Below are 18,284 nucleotides of genomic sequence, written 5' to 3'. Positions count from 1 at the left end.
GTCACCTTGTGGTGTAATGACTGCTTACCAGGTGGCACCAACACTGGATGCCAAGCTGCATTATGAAAGTGGTTACCAGCTCTCTCTTTTCATCTTACGGATACAAGATACTAACAATAACTGGACTCACAGAGGGCCATCATTGTATGTTCGTGATTAGGGTATCTGGTGCTTTTGTACCCACATTCTGGGAGAAAACACACGACCTAAATGTTTTCCAAATGCTTACTTTATAAATGTAACACATTATAAATGTGTAATAGGGATATGGGTAACATTTAGATTTGGTGTCTATGTCCTCAAATTAAAATAAAAAATGTAGAAGCCACAAGATCTAAGTGAAGACAGCCTGTGTTTATTTGGGGCATCCAGATTCCCCATTGTTATAAACTTCATGGTTCAGAAATGCCATGGTTCCGGAAAAAGTAAATCATTTATTTCATTCTATTTATAAACCATAATCCACAATTACCTACTCACAGTTTGTTGAAATTATTTTGAACATATATGACTTATTGTCTTATTAGGTATGATAGAAAATCATCATTCTTTGTTTTTTATTATGGCATTTCTGCTTCGTCCTGGCATTATCCTAGGGTTAGAAAAAGAAACAACACACATTCCAAACTCCCCAAAGAGCTGTGGTATGGACATTCAATGAACTGAGTATATGACTCTTCATATGCATGGACCTAATGCAAGACTAACAAACCAACAGACGAACAATAGAGATATGGTAATGGTGGTGGTATTTCACAGTGACTGTAAATAGAACAATAACGTGCCTACCCTTATCATTCAATAGATCAAAAAACAACAAAGAGAGAGATTTAAGCAGGGTTTTTCGGCACAAACGATGTATTCAACATACATTAACAAAGTTTAAAAAATACCACTGTACACAACTAGTGGTCAGGTATAATCATTGAAGTCATATGATTACCTAATACAATAAACAGTTATCAAAGGTTGGTTTAAACCACCTTATTACCCTTGGGGTTCAGTCACAGACTAACTGTTTTTGTCGCTGAACCCCAAGGGTAATAAGGTGGTTTAAACCAACCTTTGATAACTGTTTATTGTATTAGGTAATCATATGACTTCAATGATTATACCTGACCACTAGTTGTGTACAGTGGTATTTTTTAAACTTTGTTAATGTATGTTGAATACATCATTTGTGCCGAAAAACCCTGCTTAAATCTCTTTCTTTGTTGTCTTTTGATCAACAGACGAACAAGCCAATAATACTTTGAATTGGAAAATGTGTACATAAAATGATATAGTAGTAGCAGAATGTTTCTGGATCAAATGTAACATGGTATTGTGTTTTAAACAATGTGAATAAAGATTGTATTTTGTAAACTTCAAACTTGTGTGGATAGATAACTCCAGTAAGCAGTTGGTTACATGTAAGTTAGAAAGATAGGAAATCCATAATATAGTCCAGTGTTTCTCAACAATGGTTCATCCAGTGGTTGCTGGGGGTTCCTTGATAAGTGAGAAGTTTGTGCCTCTCAGGTCAGTATAAGTGACACCAATGATCTTTTTACTATCTGTAAGGATGACATTCTTCCCAATGGCCAGAAATGTAAGAGAATTTCTTCCCACTGACCACCACACTAACATGCTATGAGCTGTGAACATAGTAAATATAGCAGGAGTTCCCATAGACCTGTTTAGACAAGGATCTGGGGGTTCTGGTAGATCATAGACTTAATAACAGCATGCAATGCCAAGCTGCAATATCTAAAGCTAGTAAAGTACTTTCTTGTAATAAAAGAGGAATAGACTGCAGAGATGGAGACATAATCCTGCCCCTGTACAAAGCATTGGTCGGGCAACATCTGGAATATGCAGTCCAGTTTTGGGCCCCAGTTCACAAAAAGGACATTGTGGGATTGGAGAGAAGGGAAACCAAAGGGAGCACTCTTTGCGTCTGCAGGAAAAGAAATTTAATCTCCAGATAAGGAAGGGATTCTATGAAAATGTGGAATGTCGGCTCCCTCAGGAAGTAGTTTCAGCAACAAGTAAAGATTGCATTAGGAAAAAGTTGGATGCTTTTAAAAAGCACAGAATTTAACTGGGTATTTAACGGGGTACGTTTTTAAAGTAAAGAGAAAACTGAGACTGGTGATCCATAGCGATTGCCTCACGGGATCAGGAAATATTTTTTACCCTGCTGCAGCTAATTGTGCTAGGGATTTTTTTGCCTTCCTCTGGAATAACTATGTCTATGGGTTTTTTTTATCTAGGAGATGTTTATTTAGTTTCCCTAGTAGTTTAACTTTACTAGCTATGTAACTTACTATATCATGTCTCCCCGTCTATATTTGAGGACAGCCATTATGGTATTGGCATAGTTTTAATTTGTCATGTCAGAGCCCTCTGCATAGACAGCACTAAGAGACACAGTGTCATTGAACATTTAGTCTACAGTTGCAAAAATAGTTAAAGCCCAAATCTTGAAAGAGCAAACATTTTTTTTCTTTGAGGACAAGTCATGTGTGGTTCACACAGACACAATAAAATTGACTTGTGGTGCCAAAAGGACTCCTTAAACCCTGCCATAGCTAATATTTTGGCAGCCATTGATAGCTAAATTTTTACCCCTTAATTATCTATTTTTATGTGTACACTAAGTTTGGGTATAAAAAAAAAGAAATTAGGAAAATTATAATCCCAATGCATTTAGCTACGTGGGTCTTCTTTACCCCTTTTTGGTTAGGTGTGTAAGAAATAAGTCTTCCACAGGCCAATTTGATCAATTGGCCAAACTAGTCTGGCTGACTAGGAAATGACCTGGGCAGTCACACTTCATTCCTAAAAGGTATGATTGATGATGTTGCCACTGTTCTGGGATTGCAGATGGAGGAACGTGAGAGCTTTAAATCTCACAATCAATACCTATAATACCTTCTACCTAATATCCTTCCAAAACTATGAGTATCAGCTATTTGCAGACCCAACTATGTCCACCATCCATAAGTGAGGGGAGGTGGTACCCGTAGATTCCATCCCCCCAGATATTGGGTCTCCAGGTTAAGGTACCTTACCGTAATAGCACAATTTATTGTGAGCTGTTGTCGCTGCAGGAACCGAGTGTTTGCTCTTCCATCTCTGTCTGTTCCTGCCAGAATTCTATCTGAAAGGATTTTGTAGGGCCCTTAACTTGAATGACATGGACTCCTCTGGGTCGTGTTACTTTCATATAGATCAGAGATGTGAGATGTTTCATACGGTTATTGCTTTTATGTATGGCTCCTAATTTTTATGTTATGTCTCTTACTTTTTGCAGTGTTGGTCCAAATGTCCCTTGTGGGTGACCATCCTCTGGCTTCTGAGTTGACTTCTGTTCAGCTGCTGCCCTGTACATCTCATGTTTGGTTTATTCCACTGAGTGTCTGCTCACGTGTCTGTACTTGGTGAATGGTCAGGGTGGCTGTTGCAGATGGTACCATGGCTATGTTATCTACTACTCAATGATGGTCTGGAGTTCCTTTGGCACTTGACCCAGCTCCAAGTTTTATTACACTGATTGTATTACTATTATGTTTTCACTTGCTATGCTAACAGAACTGAGTTCAGACCCTAATACTGCCACTGTTCACAGCTAACTTTAAAGCATTTTGTAATACCCTGTTTCCCCAATTATAAGGCACTTATAATTGGGGAAACAGGAAACAGTCTTATATTTTTTGAAATACCAAAATATGCCCTAGGTCTTATTTTCAGGGGGATGTCTTATTTTTCCATGAAGAAGACTACAGTACACATTTATTGTTCAGCTTGTTACTTTCAGTTTCACTCTGCACTGCAGCCAGGAGCAGACACGTGCTGCAGCCAGCATCAAGGAGACACACACAGGATCAAATATCGGGGGATGTCTTATTCACAGGTGAGTGTCTTATTTTAATTATTTTTTCAAAAATCCGGGGTTGCTTATTTAATGGGGATGTCTTAAAATCGGGGAAACACGGTATTGTTTCGGTTCACCTTTAACAGTCTGTATATAATATACTGTTTTGTTTGTAACCTGCAGCTTTTATCTATGTTTGATGCCACTTTGTCTCCATTTGGGAGGGGTAGTATCTTTCACCCTTCCTGAATCCACAACCCCATTTTTGGTTCAGCCACTGGGTTGATCTTCTCTTTCAATGTTTAACCTTTTGAGTCACAATCTTTGACCTATGTATTTTGAATTTTGCTAATTGGTATTTGTTTATTGCCTTCCCTTTCTTTTTTCCATGAATGTTTATTGCACTGCTCTGTCCATTCCAGGCAGTATTGTGGTGCATATTTGTGGTTGGGGACTAGCCCTCTTCCTTGCTTTCTTCCATTGATTTCACACAACCTCCTGCCGAATATTTTCATCCTTCCTACCCCATGGTGTACATGGAACACTCTGCCACTAGGACTATCTGTCAAAGACATGCTCTCTTAAATTGTAGATGTGCCCAGAGCTGGATGGCTTTCCTGTCCACTAATATTTAAAATGTTTGATGACACCCTACCAACATTTTAAATTTATATTCGTTATGGTGGAACTTTAGGCAGAGACACCATCACTGATGCTATACGGATGACACTGAAGCCAAACACAACTCCCCCTGCATGGTCAAACTTCTGGCCAATCTAACTTTTGAATTTGAATTAAAAAATCTTGGTACAAGTTAAAGCTTTTGGACCTAATAGGGTCATAAACGGCCTCACTGGTAAAGACTCAAGTGAGCGTCATCCCCCATAGGCAAGCTGCGGATAATGTGGCCTACATGGTCTATAAAGTATGCACTTGCCCCTAATTTCTCCTGTGGATTGATATTAGGAAGCCATCTGACACTGTTCCATGGCCATATCTGGAATGTCTCCTTGAATGACAGGGCTTTGGGCCAAATAGAAACTGGGTCAATGTGCTTTACACAAAACCTAAGGCATTTCTGCAATATGTAGTTTGTTACTCTAAGTGTTGTAGAATTTTCAGAGAAACCAGACAAGAATGCCCCTTTCATCTCTCACGTTTGCTTGAGCCATTGGACCATTGGCTCTAGTATTCCATGGACATCTGGACATTTGTGGTTTTGACTGGTAATCATCATAAACTTTAAACATTTGCAGATGACATCATTCTTCTTGTAGGTAACCCTATACTATAACTCCTTACCCTAATGGCAATCATTGGGTTTCTAGAGGTCTCATGTCCTCCCAAGCCTCCCTCACCATGCCCATTTTTCCCAACCCCTACAACTACAAGTCCTTTAGGACAACACTGTTCTGCGCTACTTTATGACTAGTCCCCCAGTTTCCATTTTAACATTGGTAAAAGAATAATAGTTGGTAGCATTTAGCCTTAAATTCAAACTCCAGTAGCAAAGTGAAATTAAATCAGATAGCATGTATCCAGTTAATTAAAGGTCAAATCAAGCACATTAGTGGGGAGGGGTAAAAAATCTTCAGCAGCCCCATAACTTTAAACTTTGAAATTTTTTAAGTTTTCTTTTAAAACATTGTCCAGATCAAGCAGTCATCATCTGATGCAGAGATTGGTGATGAAGTGCGTGCTGTCTCTGCTTCAAAACATTGCAGTTAAAAGGCATTGCCATTGTGCCAAAAAGAGTGTGAGTCCATGGCACCTTTTTATTAAAAGTACAGTATATCCTCAGGCTTCCTGGTTAACTGACACTGATCATCAATAAAACCATAGAGCTGAGGGTATCTTGTGGTAAATGTACTTTGGGGGTGGCTCTAAACTTAAGCTAGATATTTGCTCTCTTTATTTTCTGTATTAGGAGCTGCCTATAGTTGAACTGTGAATCTTGGATCATCATGACAGTCATGGAAGTAGCATTAACATGGAAATTCAAGGCTACAATTTCCTCTAAAATGTAACTTTTACGTCTCTGAGTAATTATTTACTAATGCATTCCATTTGCTAGATAATAATATATTGAAAAAAAACATTTAAACATAGTTACAAACACAAGCCCTACGAAATCTTGATTGCTCTCAAAGGGATCTTTAACCGGTAAAGAAGGAATATAAATAACTGGTTGCATATCAACTTCTTATTTGGTCATCCCTCTATGCACATGATTCATATTTCAGAAATACATATGCATACTTTTTTCTCTCTCTATCTGCTGTTTACAATGTTATAAAACCCTGATTGAAACAATGACGATTCATGTCATCTCAAACATGCAAAATATTGTTCATGATAACATTTTAATGTTTAATTAGAATTTAAAAAAAATCCATATTGTGCTGCTTTGTTTCAGTTTTATCTAGGTAATATCTACATATGGATTTCCATCACAGATCATTAGTAACTAATGTAAGTATATATTATACTAAAATGTTTGCATTTCTTTAATTCAGTTAATTGAGACTAACATCATTTCCTACTTGTGTTATGGCATAAAATGTATTTATACCCAAATATTAAAGTTGTATATAAAATTTTATTTCCCCCTTAAGTGTGTATATATAGTATATGTTATATATTTTTTATTTTATATATATTTTTTTCTTTCTATATTGAACAAATCTCAATTGGAATTTACTTTGACACATGGCAAGGTAAACTTTACTGTGAGCCCCTTCAATGTATACAGCAGGCAGTTGCTGCCCATTGTATATATTAAATAGAGACACCTGCCATAATGGCCATAATGCTTCATGATCATCATGCTGATATATTACAGTAAGACCCTCCACTCTCCCATGTACTTCTTCCTCTCCCAACTCTCCATATCTGACATCTTGCTGACCACAGATATTGCTCCCAACATGTTAAATATTATTCTACATAAGCGCACCTCCATATCTTTACCTGGCTGCCTTCTTCAGTGTTATGTCTTTGGTTTAGTAGAAGGATTTGAATGTTACCTTCTGACGGTGATGTCCTATGACCGCTATGTAGCCATCTGCTCTCCTCTCCATTATACCTCCATTATGAAATCAAGTCTTTGCTATAAATTAATTTTGACATCCTGGCTGTTGAGCTGTTCTTTTGCTTTATTTCTAACAATTAAAATATCTGAACTTGAGTTCTGTGGTTCAAATGTTATGGACTATTTCTATTGTGATTTTAATCCTCTAGTTGAGCTTTCTTGTTCGGATATATCCAGAATTCAATTGCAAGCCACAATGTTATGTTTTCCTGCATTAGTAATCCCATTTATTTTGATCCTGGTTTCATATACTTGTATTGTTTTAACTCTAATAAAGATCCCCTCCTTTTCGGGGAGACTGAAATCCTTTTCCACATGTAGCTCCCATCTCACAGTTGTCTTTATGTTTTATGGAACCCTTCTTGCTCTGTATATGATACCAAAGAAAAGAAAATCAAAAATGATCAGAAAGATGATGACAATGTTGTACACAGTTTTTACACCTTTTTTAAATCCTTTTATATACAGCCTAAGAAATACAGATATGAAGGAAACGTTTAAAAAAATGTGGCCTACAAAGATGGGATTTGGATCCAAAAACTTCAAAACAACTAGTTAAAAACAATATACCCTTCTCGGCTTGTATGGAATCTAAAGGAACCCGGGGTGCACAAACTCCGCCAGAACCCACAATACAAAAACAGCTCTAAACACAATGGTACTTGCTTCAAACACCAAAGTGTGGTACCAGATCAGAGGCAAACACCCATTAGATTTTCATCCCATGTTGTGGTTCCATCAATGACATGAAAGTAAAATTATTTTCTATTTAAATGCATGCTCCAATGCAAATATACCTACATATTCAAGTCCAGCTTCTATTTCCCCTCTGATTGCACAACATAAATCCTTCCTTAAGGAATAAATACCAATTCTGTATGTCGACTAAAAACGTCTTCATCTGAGAATGAGTATTTTTCAAAACTCCTCACTGGGTCCTGGCTAACAAATTCATATTCATTGTGCTATCACTATACATGATATTGAAGATTCTAAAGTTTCCCGAATGTTACTTTCACAAATCTTGTGAACGCGGATTGTTGTGGTGCAGTACCAGATACCACCACCACTAACAGAAAATTGGTAACATGTTTTCTAAATGCCTAATTATCTCTACATAGAAACAGCGCAGATCAGCCATTGGTGAGGCTAAGATTACAAAGAAAACCTTTTGTGTGCTTTATTCTTTCAGTTTGGCACATCAAGTTATCTTTTTTTGTTCTTAGAATTGCATATCGAAGCTGGAGATTGTGGCATTAGCCATTTATCCTTCTGAAAGGTATAGCATTTACTGAAAGATATTTTTGAAAGATGGTTATCGCTCCCTCTGCTGCCATTTCTGCTTATGTCCTGATTCTTTTCTGAGAGAATCATTGGGGAATTACCCCTAGAGACCAGGGAACTTGTATATATGTTTATAAAGTCTTAATGAACCCTGAAGAAGCGGTGCTTATTACCTGAAACATGAAGGATGTCTCAATTAGGACCTGTTTGATGAGTTGAATCTATTAGAATGTGCATCGTTTCTTTTATTAATATTACTTTTTAAAATACTTAAAAATAAATGCATGTTTTATTATTATGTTAACAATTGTGGATTTATATGTCCCAACATTTTTTTGTCTTTTGCCGTTCACATTGATAAATTTAAAATGGGGGATGGGCATCCATATACATTTGATGGCTATGTCCAAAAACAAAACAGTAAAAGGCATAGGATGGGAGAAATAAAGACAACCTGTGTATAATTTTGTCATGTAGAAGCCTTGTTTTTGAAAATTCTGTGGTTCAAGAATGCTAAATACAGTACAGATAACATATTCTCGCCTCTTTTGCAATCCATGTTTTCTACTTTTTTAGTTTAGTGATGATGCTTCTGTCAAACTCTTTGGTATTTATTGATGTTGAATGGCTGTGCCTTCTCCCAAGCACTGTGGCTTCTTCCTCCAACATCACTTTGCTTTGTCTTGTTGTGATGATGGTCAGAGAAAGGAAGAACAAATTCTAGGGGACACAGAAATGATACATTCCAAGAAGGGTCCATCAGGGCCCATCCTTCTCCTGCTGGGATGTATTTACTGATTCCCTCTCTTTTGGGGTCTTTATGGGTTGATACCGAATGTTGGTTACTGAACTTATGGATCTCATGGAATATTTTTTTTTAAGTCTCTTTATCTTTCTTATGTCTAAATGTACACCCCTGAAAGGATCTTGGAAGTCTAAAGCTTTCTTGGGCCCCAGGTTTTAATACCCCTATTATGCAATTATACCTATGAGTTGGATACAGCTACTACGGTCCACTACTTGTAACTGACATATTACACAATTGGACACCATTCACGTTGGGGTATTCAGGCCTAGACAGCATCAAGGGTCTTTGACATGTTTTGTTTTATTTATACCTAAATAAAAATATTTTTTTTTTTTTTCGAAAATTAGAGTGTTTTTTTGTGAACCAGTTAGTTTGAGTTTGCTATAATATACTACAATTATAGTCAAAAGTAGTCAAGTACCTATATGAGTTCCTTTTGTTCACATTTGGAAGTCCTGCACCCCTAATAAAATAAAGTACAGCTAAAGTCTGGAAGCCATGCCAAAAACAAGTCGGTCAAAGGGAGAAAAAGAAGACAACAATATTGCTTCCTTTAAACACTAGGTGTGTGTGTCATTGAAAATGACTGGTGGTGACAATTAGGTCATAGCTTTAATTTGGGCAGCTATCTGTGACATCAGGTGTGAATAAAATTTATATTTCATCTGCTTTTTTATGCCTTTATTTATAAATATACTACAGCAAAACAAGAATTAAGAGCACTGGAAGGTTGATCCCCCTGTTTAGCTTTTGGTGAAGTTTGCCTCAACCCCATTAAATTGGTTGTGGAGGATTTGGGCAATGGTATGCAAATGGCCCAGGCATCACCCCAGGATCACTTGTGTCCAAATGACACCAGGTTATCAGCAGGGCACTCTACAAGTGGTGACAGCCTGGTAGCCCAGAGGTCGAGAGGCTCTTTGCTGCTGGGTGTCACCAGGTCATGTCCCTCAGGGTAACCCTACCTGAGGAGGAAAGACTTGGTGGCCTTGGTGTGGAGAGGTCGAGAGGCTCTTTGCTGCTGGGTGTCACCAGGTCATGTCCCTCAGGGTAACCCTACCTGAGGAGGAAAGACTTGGTGGCCTTGGTGTGGCCAGGTGGGGGTGAATGCCATCCAAGTTCAAGCAAAGGATCTGGGCAAGCAAACATAGCCGGGGTCCAGGCACAGGTCAGGCCAGGCATCAGGGAAACGTAGTGGGGGTTCAGGCACACTTTAGGGCAGGGGCAGGCAAACGTAGTCTGAGCCCAGGCACAGGTCAGGTCAGACGGCAGGCAAACGCAGTCGGAGTCCAGGCATGGGTTAAATCAGAAATAACAATATAGCACAATGCAGGGTAGCGTGGTAGCTGCAGCAAAGTCACTAAAATATACTAAATATGCACATATTTTTTAGGTCCTGGAGATCCTAAATGGTAGACATTAGGTTTGATCAATATTTTTTGGAAAATTTGTATGGAGATGGTGAAGATCAGCATCCTATTCAACATTGTTGATCAAAATTACTGGTATTGTTCTCTTTGAGCACCAGTCATGAGTGGTGCACAAAGTCCAGACTTGTGGTGCCAATAATGTTCCAATTACGTAAACCTGCTATACCTATGATTTGGGTCTCTTTTAGTGACATCTCTAGTTTGATATTAAAAAACAATATAGCAAAAAAAGATCAGGGGCACTGTAAAATTAATCCCAGTGTTCAACTTTTAGTTAGGTGGACCTTCTCTACCTCTTGGTAAATCAACCCTGTTGTGTAAGACATAAGCCTCACATGTTGTATGTTGACTTGACCTGCATTGGTAAGACAAAACAAAAGGATGTTTGCAATGGGCCTGATTTATTAAAACTCTCCAAGGCTGGAGAGGATACACTTTCCTTCTTGAAGCTGGCTGAAATGTATTTTTCCATTGTCCCAAATGTTTTGAATCCTGGATCTGATCCATTCCTGGTTTATCACCCAGCTTCATTGATGAAAGTGTATCATCCCCAGCCTTGGAGAGCTTTAATAAATCAGGCCCAATGTGTGTACAAAAGCATAACAGTACGTTTCAGCCTTGCATTCAATAAAACATATTCAACATATGAATATTAAAAAAGAAAAAAAAAGGAGGAAAACTTATAAAGAAAATTATTACTTTATGTTTTCTAATCATCAGTACCTGATTTTTTTCTAGGTAAAGATTATTTATCGGGATCCAGGATCTTGGAATATCTTGCTATGGAACTTGGTGATAGTTTAGCTCCTTGGTGAGGGATTTATTAGATGTTGCAAGATTGCAGCAATTTGTACATTTTGAGGCTTGGTGTTCTCCCCGTACTCTTTTTGTCCTGGCACTGGCCATGAAGACCGTTATCTACATAATTTGCATTGATAACCTAAAAAGAAGGTCCATAATTATAATATTCACAACATCCTGCATTTCATAATGAATACAAAAATAGATGGACCACATAACAGCGGCACACCAAGGTGGCTGCTATTTTCTTTATTATCCAATCTTTGCTTGTGCTCCCTATGAACTGTGTCTGTTTTTAGGCAGCCCCCTACCTGAAAACTTTGAAAGTACTGTAAAGGAGTTCCATACAGAGAAGCATGCTGGGGTTGCTATTATGATCCTCTTTAACAGCATATTAGTTGCTGTCTCAGCCTTCAATGTATTATCGATTCGGAACATGAAAAAATTCAGATCCTCTGTTAGGAGATGCATATATGATCGGGGATATGTAAGTCACCACAATGCAGAATGTCCTGTGTATCTCCGATACAGCAGCGGGGAAATCCATCGAGTATTTTTCTGTCCTCTGCTCTGCAGCTCGCCCTTGCTGGACTCTCCTATACGGTGCATCACTGGGACTCACCTGGTGACTGACCCTGGACTTCCTGACTTCCATTGTGTCCCTGTCCTGTTTTGTGGGTTCCTGGACCTTATTTTTTTTCCTCCCTGGACACCATCCTTTGCACATTGAAGTCCTGGGCACAACAGTGGGCTGGGACAGTACAACTAGCCCCTGGAGGCTGAGGGGGGCTTACTATAAGTTAAGAGTGCAGGGTTAGTTTGGGGGATTAGTGCCTGGTTAGTAGAACCCCTGCAACAATAGGAGAGCCAAAGTAAGATCCAGACTCCAAGATAAAATATATTTTAATATGTATTGTGGGCGGCTGCAAATGACACTGGTCGAAGACTTCCGAACCAAAATAACACCAGTAAAAAATGGTGATGGTGGTGGCAAAGTGAGAAGGATGGTGTGCAGATACCAAATGGTATGTTTTCAATAAACCCCATCCCAGAGGAAGGCCCAGCCATATGTATGCTATGATTTTCTTTTTAATGCTTCTCTTTATCATAAAACTTTTTATTTGTTGTTTCTCCAATCAAGTGGTCATGATGCAGAAAGTGGTGCTGAAGCGAGTGTTGTCTATTTTTCAATACACTGGGAGAAAGGGGTAATGGTGATGGGGTGCAAAGTCATGACATTTGTTGTGCAAAGTTTTTCCTGAGATTTCCAGTTAAAATTACACTGGGTGTCATTAAATTAAAGCTGAGGACATTGTGTGTTAAAAAAGTACTTTGGAAACATTTTCCAAATGAATATGTGTATTGCACCCTGTCTGTTGGCCAGTATTTCTATTAAAAGTTTCCCAGAGTTGGACTTGACCTGTTGGATCAACTTGACAACTATGGAAGGAACATTTTAGAAGGCAGGCTATATAATCTGCCAATGTCCTTTAAAATAATAGATTTCTGTTTACTACAGGATTTAATTTTCTAGATAATAATATGGTATTAAAACATGTTTATGTTCAACGCATTTACAAACACGAGCCTAGGGAAATCTTGATTACTATTTAGAGAAAAACAGAATGGAATTTCAACATATGGAAATTTAGGAGGTCATGCCAAAAAGAATACAGTCATGAAATTCCCTGTAGAAATAAAATATCCCCTACCAGATCCCCTACCTTTTTCGTTTTAGTGATGGCATTTATCCCTACAATGCTAATAAATGGATGTGCTGAGCACTGTGACTTGTTCCTCCTATATTACTGCTTTGTCCTGGTGTGATGTTAGGGTCAGAGAAAGGAACGTCACACATTGGGGGGAACACAGGCATTCCGCATTCCCAGAAGAACCATGGCATGGGCTACCAGAGGGCTGATGATTCTTCCCTTGCATGGACCTCATGTACGTCTAACAGGGTCCTAAAGTCATAATGAATTTACTAAACTGTAAAATGTGTACTGGAAAATTAGTTTGCAGTTTTTATTATTATTTATTACTTCACAGCCTTATGGAAACACCAAATCCACAAAATAATACTTTTGTACAGTATAATCAAATGGGTCAAAGAATGATATAGTAGTAGAATAATGTTTATGTGATTGAATAAAAGTATTTTTGTCTTTTAATCAATTAGAATAGAGATTGTATTTTTGAGAACATCAAATCTGTGTGAATGTATAACTTCAGTGTATGGTTGGCTGAGCGTAATAATACAAGTGTGAGATTGCAATGGGTCAGGAAGGTTAAGAAGTCAATTTTAGTAGAATTTTCATGGTGCTACTTTATTTGTGACTTAGAACATAATACTATTAATATGAAGTCACATGTTACGTGTCGTAAAGCAACTACCTCAGTGCCTTTGAATTGAGCTCCTTCAACAGAAACCAATTAAATTAAATTCCATGTAACGTGGCAGGTCAGGAGGTAAATGTAGGCAGTACTGAATATGCACATAAGATCCTGGATGGTAGACAATAAGGTTTGGTCAATATGTTTTGGAACATATTGTTATGCAAGCGGGTGTGGACCCACTGTGCCACTGACTGGGTATACTCCAGTGGGGCGTGACTAAGCAGCTACAAGGTCTTCGCTAGAGCCTCTGATGGTGAGGATAGGCTTGGGCTGCGGGGTAGCTGCCAGGTGCCACTCCAGAGCAATCCCCAGGCCAGTGGCAGCTGACCACAGGAGTCAGGAAGCAATGATACAGAACCAGGGCCAGGCGGCAAACAGGCGAAGTCCAGAAACGTAATCCGAGGTCAGGGTCAGGCAGCAAACAGGCAGAGTCCAAAATCGTCAGCAAGGTCCGGTACACAGTAAAGCAAAACAGGAACACACCTTAGCACAGAGAGTAACACAGAGTAAGCCAGAGATTGCTCAGGCAACTTCCTGTAGTAGGAGGTGCCTTTAAGTACTTGCAGGTAATCACCCATAGGCTGGGGAAAACAGAGGGCGTGTGTGTGTTACCGCATAGATTAGGAGAGACACACCTACGCCAGCTCAAACACCAGAGCAAGTCTCCAGCAGGAAGGAAACACAGGCATGGAATATAGGTAGTGGGTTACCTGAAAGATAGGACCCGGCGCCTGTGCTTGCGATTAGGAGCAGCGGCGCCAGCACGACCTGCGGTGCTAACAGTAGGCAGTACAGAATATGCACATAGGATCCTGGATGGTAGACAATAAGGTTTGGTCAATATGTTTTGGAACACATGTATGGAGATCATCAACATCCTCATGATCATTATTAATCAATATTACATTTGACTTCCTTTATTCTTCTCAGATCAGTCTGGTGTACAATAAAACATTCAGAAGAACTAAAAGTGATGAATCCTTAGTAGCCAGGTATAGAGATTGCTTTCACAGAATTCAATCATACTCAATAGTGGTCTAGCACTTATATGAGTTGCTTTTTCATATTTGAAAGACATGCATCTCTATTACAGTAAAGAGAAACTGAACTTTGGAGGCTGTGCCCAAAATAAGTCTGACCAAGGCAGAAGGACAAGACACTGGCATTGTTCCCTTTAATGTATGGTACCCAGAGTCCAACTGAAGTTGACTTGTGGTGCCAATAAAGTCACTATTGCCTAAACCCTGCTATAGCTATGATTTGGGTCTCCATTGGTTTCATCTCTGGTCTTTTAATGATCAGGGCCACTGTAAAATGAATCCCAATGTTCAACTTTTCGCTAAGTGGACCTTGTGTAAGCGTCACATGTATTTTGGCCAACTGACCTGCATTGGTAAGACGAAACAAAAGGGTTCTTACAATGTGTTTACAAAAGCATACAAACTATGTTGGCCTTGCATTCAATAAAGCAAGTTACACATATGAATAGTAACCTGTGATAAAACAAAAAAAAAGAAAAAAACAAAAAAGGAGGAAATTTATAAAGAAAATAATTATTTTATGTTTTCTGATCAATTTTATCTGTTTATATGCTAAGCTAAGGTTCTTTACCCAGGGCCAGGATCTTGAATGTCTTGCTGTGGTACTCGGAGATAGTTTGGTTCTCTTGGTGAGGCATCCGGGGACTCTGAAAGGCGGTCAATTGATTAGTTGTTGTGATGTGAAGCTTTCTGTGAATGAATTACCATGTCAGATTTTTATCTTTGGGGGCTCCTACTTGGCATTTGTCCAGAATTTTAGCCTAAATAATCCTTCAGTTTGGGTTACTCTTTACATCCACTGCAATGCATGCACTCCATGCGTGCTAATCCTTTGCTTTTCTATCCCTACCCTTTTACTCTGTAACTTTCTCTTCTAAATATATTTTCAAAGCTTTCACTGTGAACAAATGTTTTTATTCTTCTTATCATCTGCAATTACGATAAGCCAAGCTAAGAGTATTTTCCTGTATGTGTATAGTAAGCATGGAAGAGAAAAAACTTGGTAAGATATTGTTCCATTATCTGGACATCTTTGGGTTTTAGCTTTTTCCAGATTTTTAGCACCTTTAATTGAAAAAATGTAAAAGATTTGCTCCCACTGAGTTAAGCTAAGATGCGTATGTATTTCTTAAATAGAACAATGTCCACCCAAACTATTTATGTAGCTTTATGTTCCATTACTGATTTTTGGAAATTTCCTCTACACAAGGCAATAATATGATATTATGCTACCCATTGCAGTTTTTAAACCAACTCTGACCCTATGTTGTGTCAATGACATAATGTCAATTAGGAAACAAATTGGTACATTTTTCACATTTTGAGGCATGGGGCCTGATTTAATAATGCTCTCCAAGGCTGGGGAGGACACACTTTTATCAATAAAGCTGGGTGATCCAGCAAACCTGGAATAGACTTTTTCAAAGTCTTTTGCTATTTGCTAGCAAATGTTTTGAATTGCAGGCCTATCACCCAGCTTAACAGATGAAAGTATATCCTCTCCAGCCTCGGAGAGCAATAATAAATCAGGCCTATTGCCCCCACCGACCACTATGTACTGCGGGCTGTAGATATAGAAATTTTAGAAGGGGTTCCCAGTAGACCTTTCATTTATTTCCCCATGGTAAAAAGTCAAATAACACTGAAATAGAGTAACTATCATGTTCTTTGAAAGTTTTATGTTTTCTTGGCCTGCCATTGGAGAAGACTGGCTGAAGACCCCACACACTAAGACCTGAGAAGACTGCAAAGATGGACTCTTCTCTTGAGAATGATTGATGCTGAAATTAGATTTTTTTTTAGGGGCAATGTAGTAAGTCTGCTATAGCAGAGAGGGCCACATCTAAAGCTCTAGTATTCTAGGTTGATTAACCCTGGCACTGTTTAAATTCAGAAGACGGAGGAAAACAAAGTATCATGCCTTGAGGCCAGTTTTCTTTAAAAAAAAGCTGTCCAGGATTAGACTAAATCAATAAGACCAACATGACAGCCATAAAATTTTACATTGTTTTCTTGGAGCAAGGGAATCTAATGTATTTTCCAAAAAATAATAAATTCATAAAAGCAGAATAATCACCAACAAACACCAAAGAGATCCTAATTACCCTCAGTGGAATCTTCAAACTGCAAAGAAATATATAAATAAGTGTGAATAAAAAGGTTCTTTATTCAGCCAAATCTCCTCCACGATGCTCAAGATACCTTTTATATTTCAATGCAAAATACATTATTATTTTGTTATTGATTTTTTCTCTCCTTTTAATTTGCATTTATGATCCCCATGTACTTCTTCCTCTCCCAACTCTCCATATGTGACATCTTGCTGACCACAGATATTGCTCCTAACATGTTAAATATTATTCTACATGAGCGGACCTCCATATCCTTTCCTGGCTGTATCACTCAGTTTTTTATCTTTGGTTCAATAGAAACATTTGAATGTTTCCTCCTGACGGTGATGTCCTATGACCGCTATCTAGCCATCTGCTCTCCACTTCATTATGTCTCCATTATGAACCATGGGCTTTGCAATAAATTAGTTCTGACATCCTGGCTGTTGAGTTGTTTATTGGCATCAATTTCAACACTTGAATTATCTGAACTAGAATTCTGTGGGATAAATATTATTGACTATTTGTACTGTGATCTCAGGCCACTGATAGAACTTTCTTGTTCAGATACATCCAGACTTCAGTTGGAAGCCATCTTAATATGCATTCCTGTATTAGTTTTGCCCTTCCTTGTAATTGTAGTTTCATATACTTGTATTGTTCTGACAATGTTAAAGATCCCCTCCTATTCAGGAAGATTGAAATCCTTCTCTACTTGTAGCTCCCATCTCACAGTTGTCTTTATATTTTATGGAACCTTAATTGTTGCCTATCTGATACCAAAGAAAGGACAATCCCGAATAATGAGTAAGATGATAACAATGTTATACACGGTTTTTACTCCTTTTTTAAATCCTTTTATTTACAGCTTGAGAAATAAAGACATCAAGAATATTTTGAAAAATATGATATCTAAACAATTCACCTTTTTTTCAAAACCTTTGGTAAAAATTAGATAATTCAATATTGATGTTAACAGAGTATGGCAATTAATGGAACTTTGGCTCCAAAAGTAATAAATTAAAACTCTAGCTCAAACACAAAAGTGTATTTCCTTTTCAAGCTAACCCTCATCTAGACTTTCATTCCATACCATGGTTCCTCTAATAGTGTTTTCTTGCTTTATACATTTTAGTTTCAGTGCTCGGATCCCTACCTAATACAATAGGTAACCTAAGTTACTTATTGTATTAAACAAATCCTGTTTACCTCCAGGAATAAATATTATCTCTGTGCCATCCTTCTAATATATTTTTGACCACAGAATGGGCATTTGGCTATGTTACTAATTTCTTAGTTGGACCCTTTGTAGATATGCTTGGTTCACTTGTCCACCAAATACCAATCTAAGACTCTGCACCATAACATTAATAAATGTTTTGACCACATAACGGCTATTTGGCGACTGCATTTTGGAACACCTATCTAGACTTCTTGCAGAGATCTTCTTTTCACTTGTCTAC

The 18,284-nt window shown here is 38.1% G+C and overlaps 2 protein-coding genes across 2 annotated transcripts; both read left to right on the top strand.

Moving 5' to 3' along the window:
* Nucleotides 1–6,675: 6,675 nt before the first annotated feature.
* Nucleotides 6,676–7,509, top strand: LOC140322002 (olfactory receptor 1468-like). The gene has a single exon (XM_072398676.1). The coding sequence runs from the start codon at nt 6,676–6,678 to the stop codon at nt 7,507–7,509; it is 834 nt and encodes a 277-aa protein (XP_072254777.1).
* A 9,473-nt stretch (nt 7,510–16,982) lies between these two features.
* LOC140321994 (olfactory receptor 1468-like) lies at nt 16,983–17,780 on the top strand. Its single transcript, XM_072398670.1, has one exon. The coding sequence runs from the start codon at nt 16,983–16,985 to the stop codon at nt 17,778–17,780; it is 798 nt and encodes a 265-aa protein (XP_072254771.1).
* Nucleotides 17,781–18,284: the final 504 nt, after the last annotated feature.

The sequence above is a fragment of the Pyxicephalus adspersus genome, chromosome 2, assembly GCF_032062135.1.
Source record: "Pyxicephalus adspersus chromosome 2, UCB_Pads_2.0, whole genome shotgun sequence".
Lineage (NCBI taxonomy): Eukaryota > Metazoa > Chordata > Amphibia > Anura > Pyxicephalidae > Pyxicephalus > Pyxicephalus adspersus.
This window is presented reverse-complemented; position numbering and strand designations above follow the sequence as displayed.

Excerpts from the sequence above, each read along its gene's own strand:
- LOC140322002 (XM_072398676.1), top strand. The coding sequence starts at position 6,676 with ATGATCATCATGCTGATATATTACAGTAAGACCCTCCACTCTCCCATG.
- LOC140321994 (XM_072398670.1), top strand. The coding sequence starts at position 16,983 with ATGATCCCCATGTACTTCTTCCTCTCCCAACTCTCCATATGTGACATC.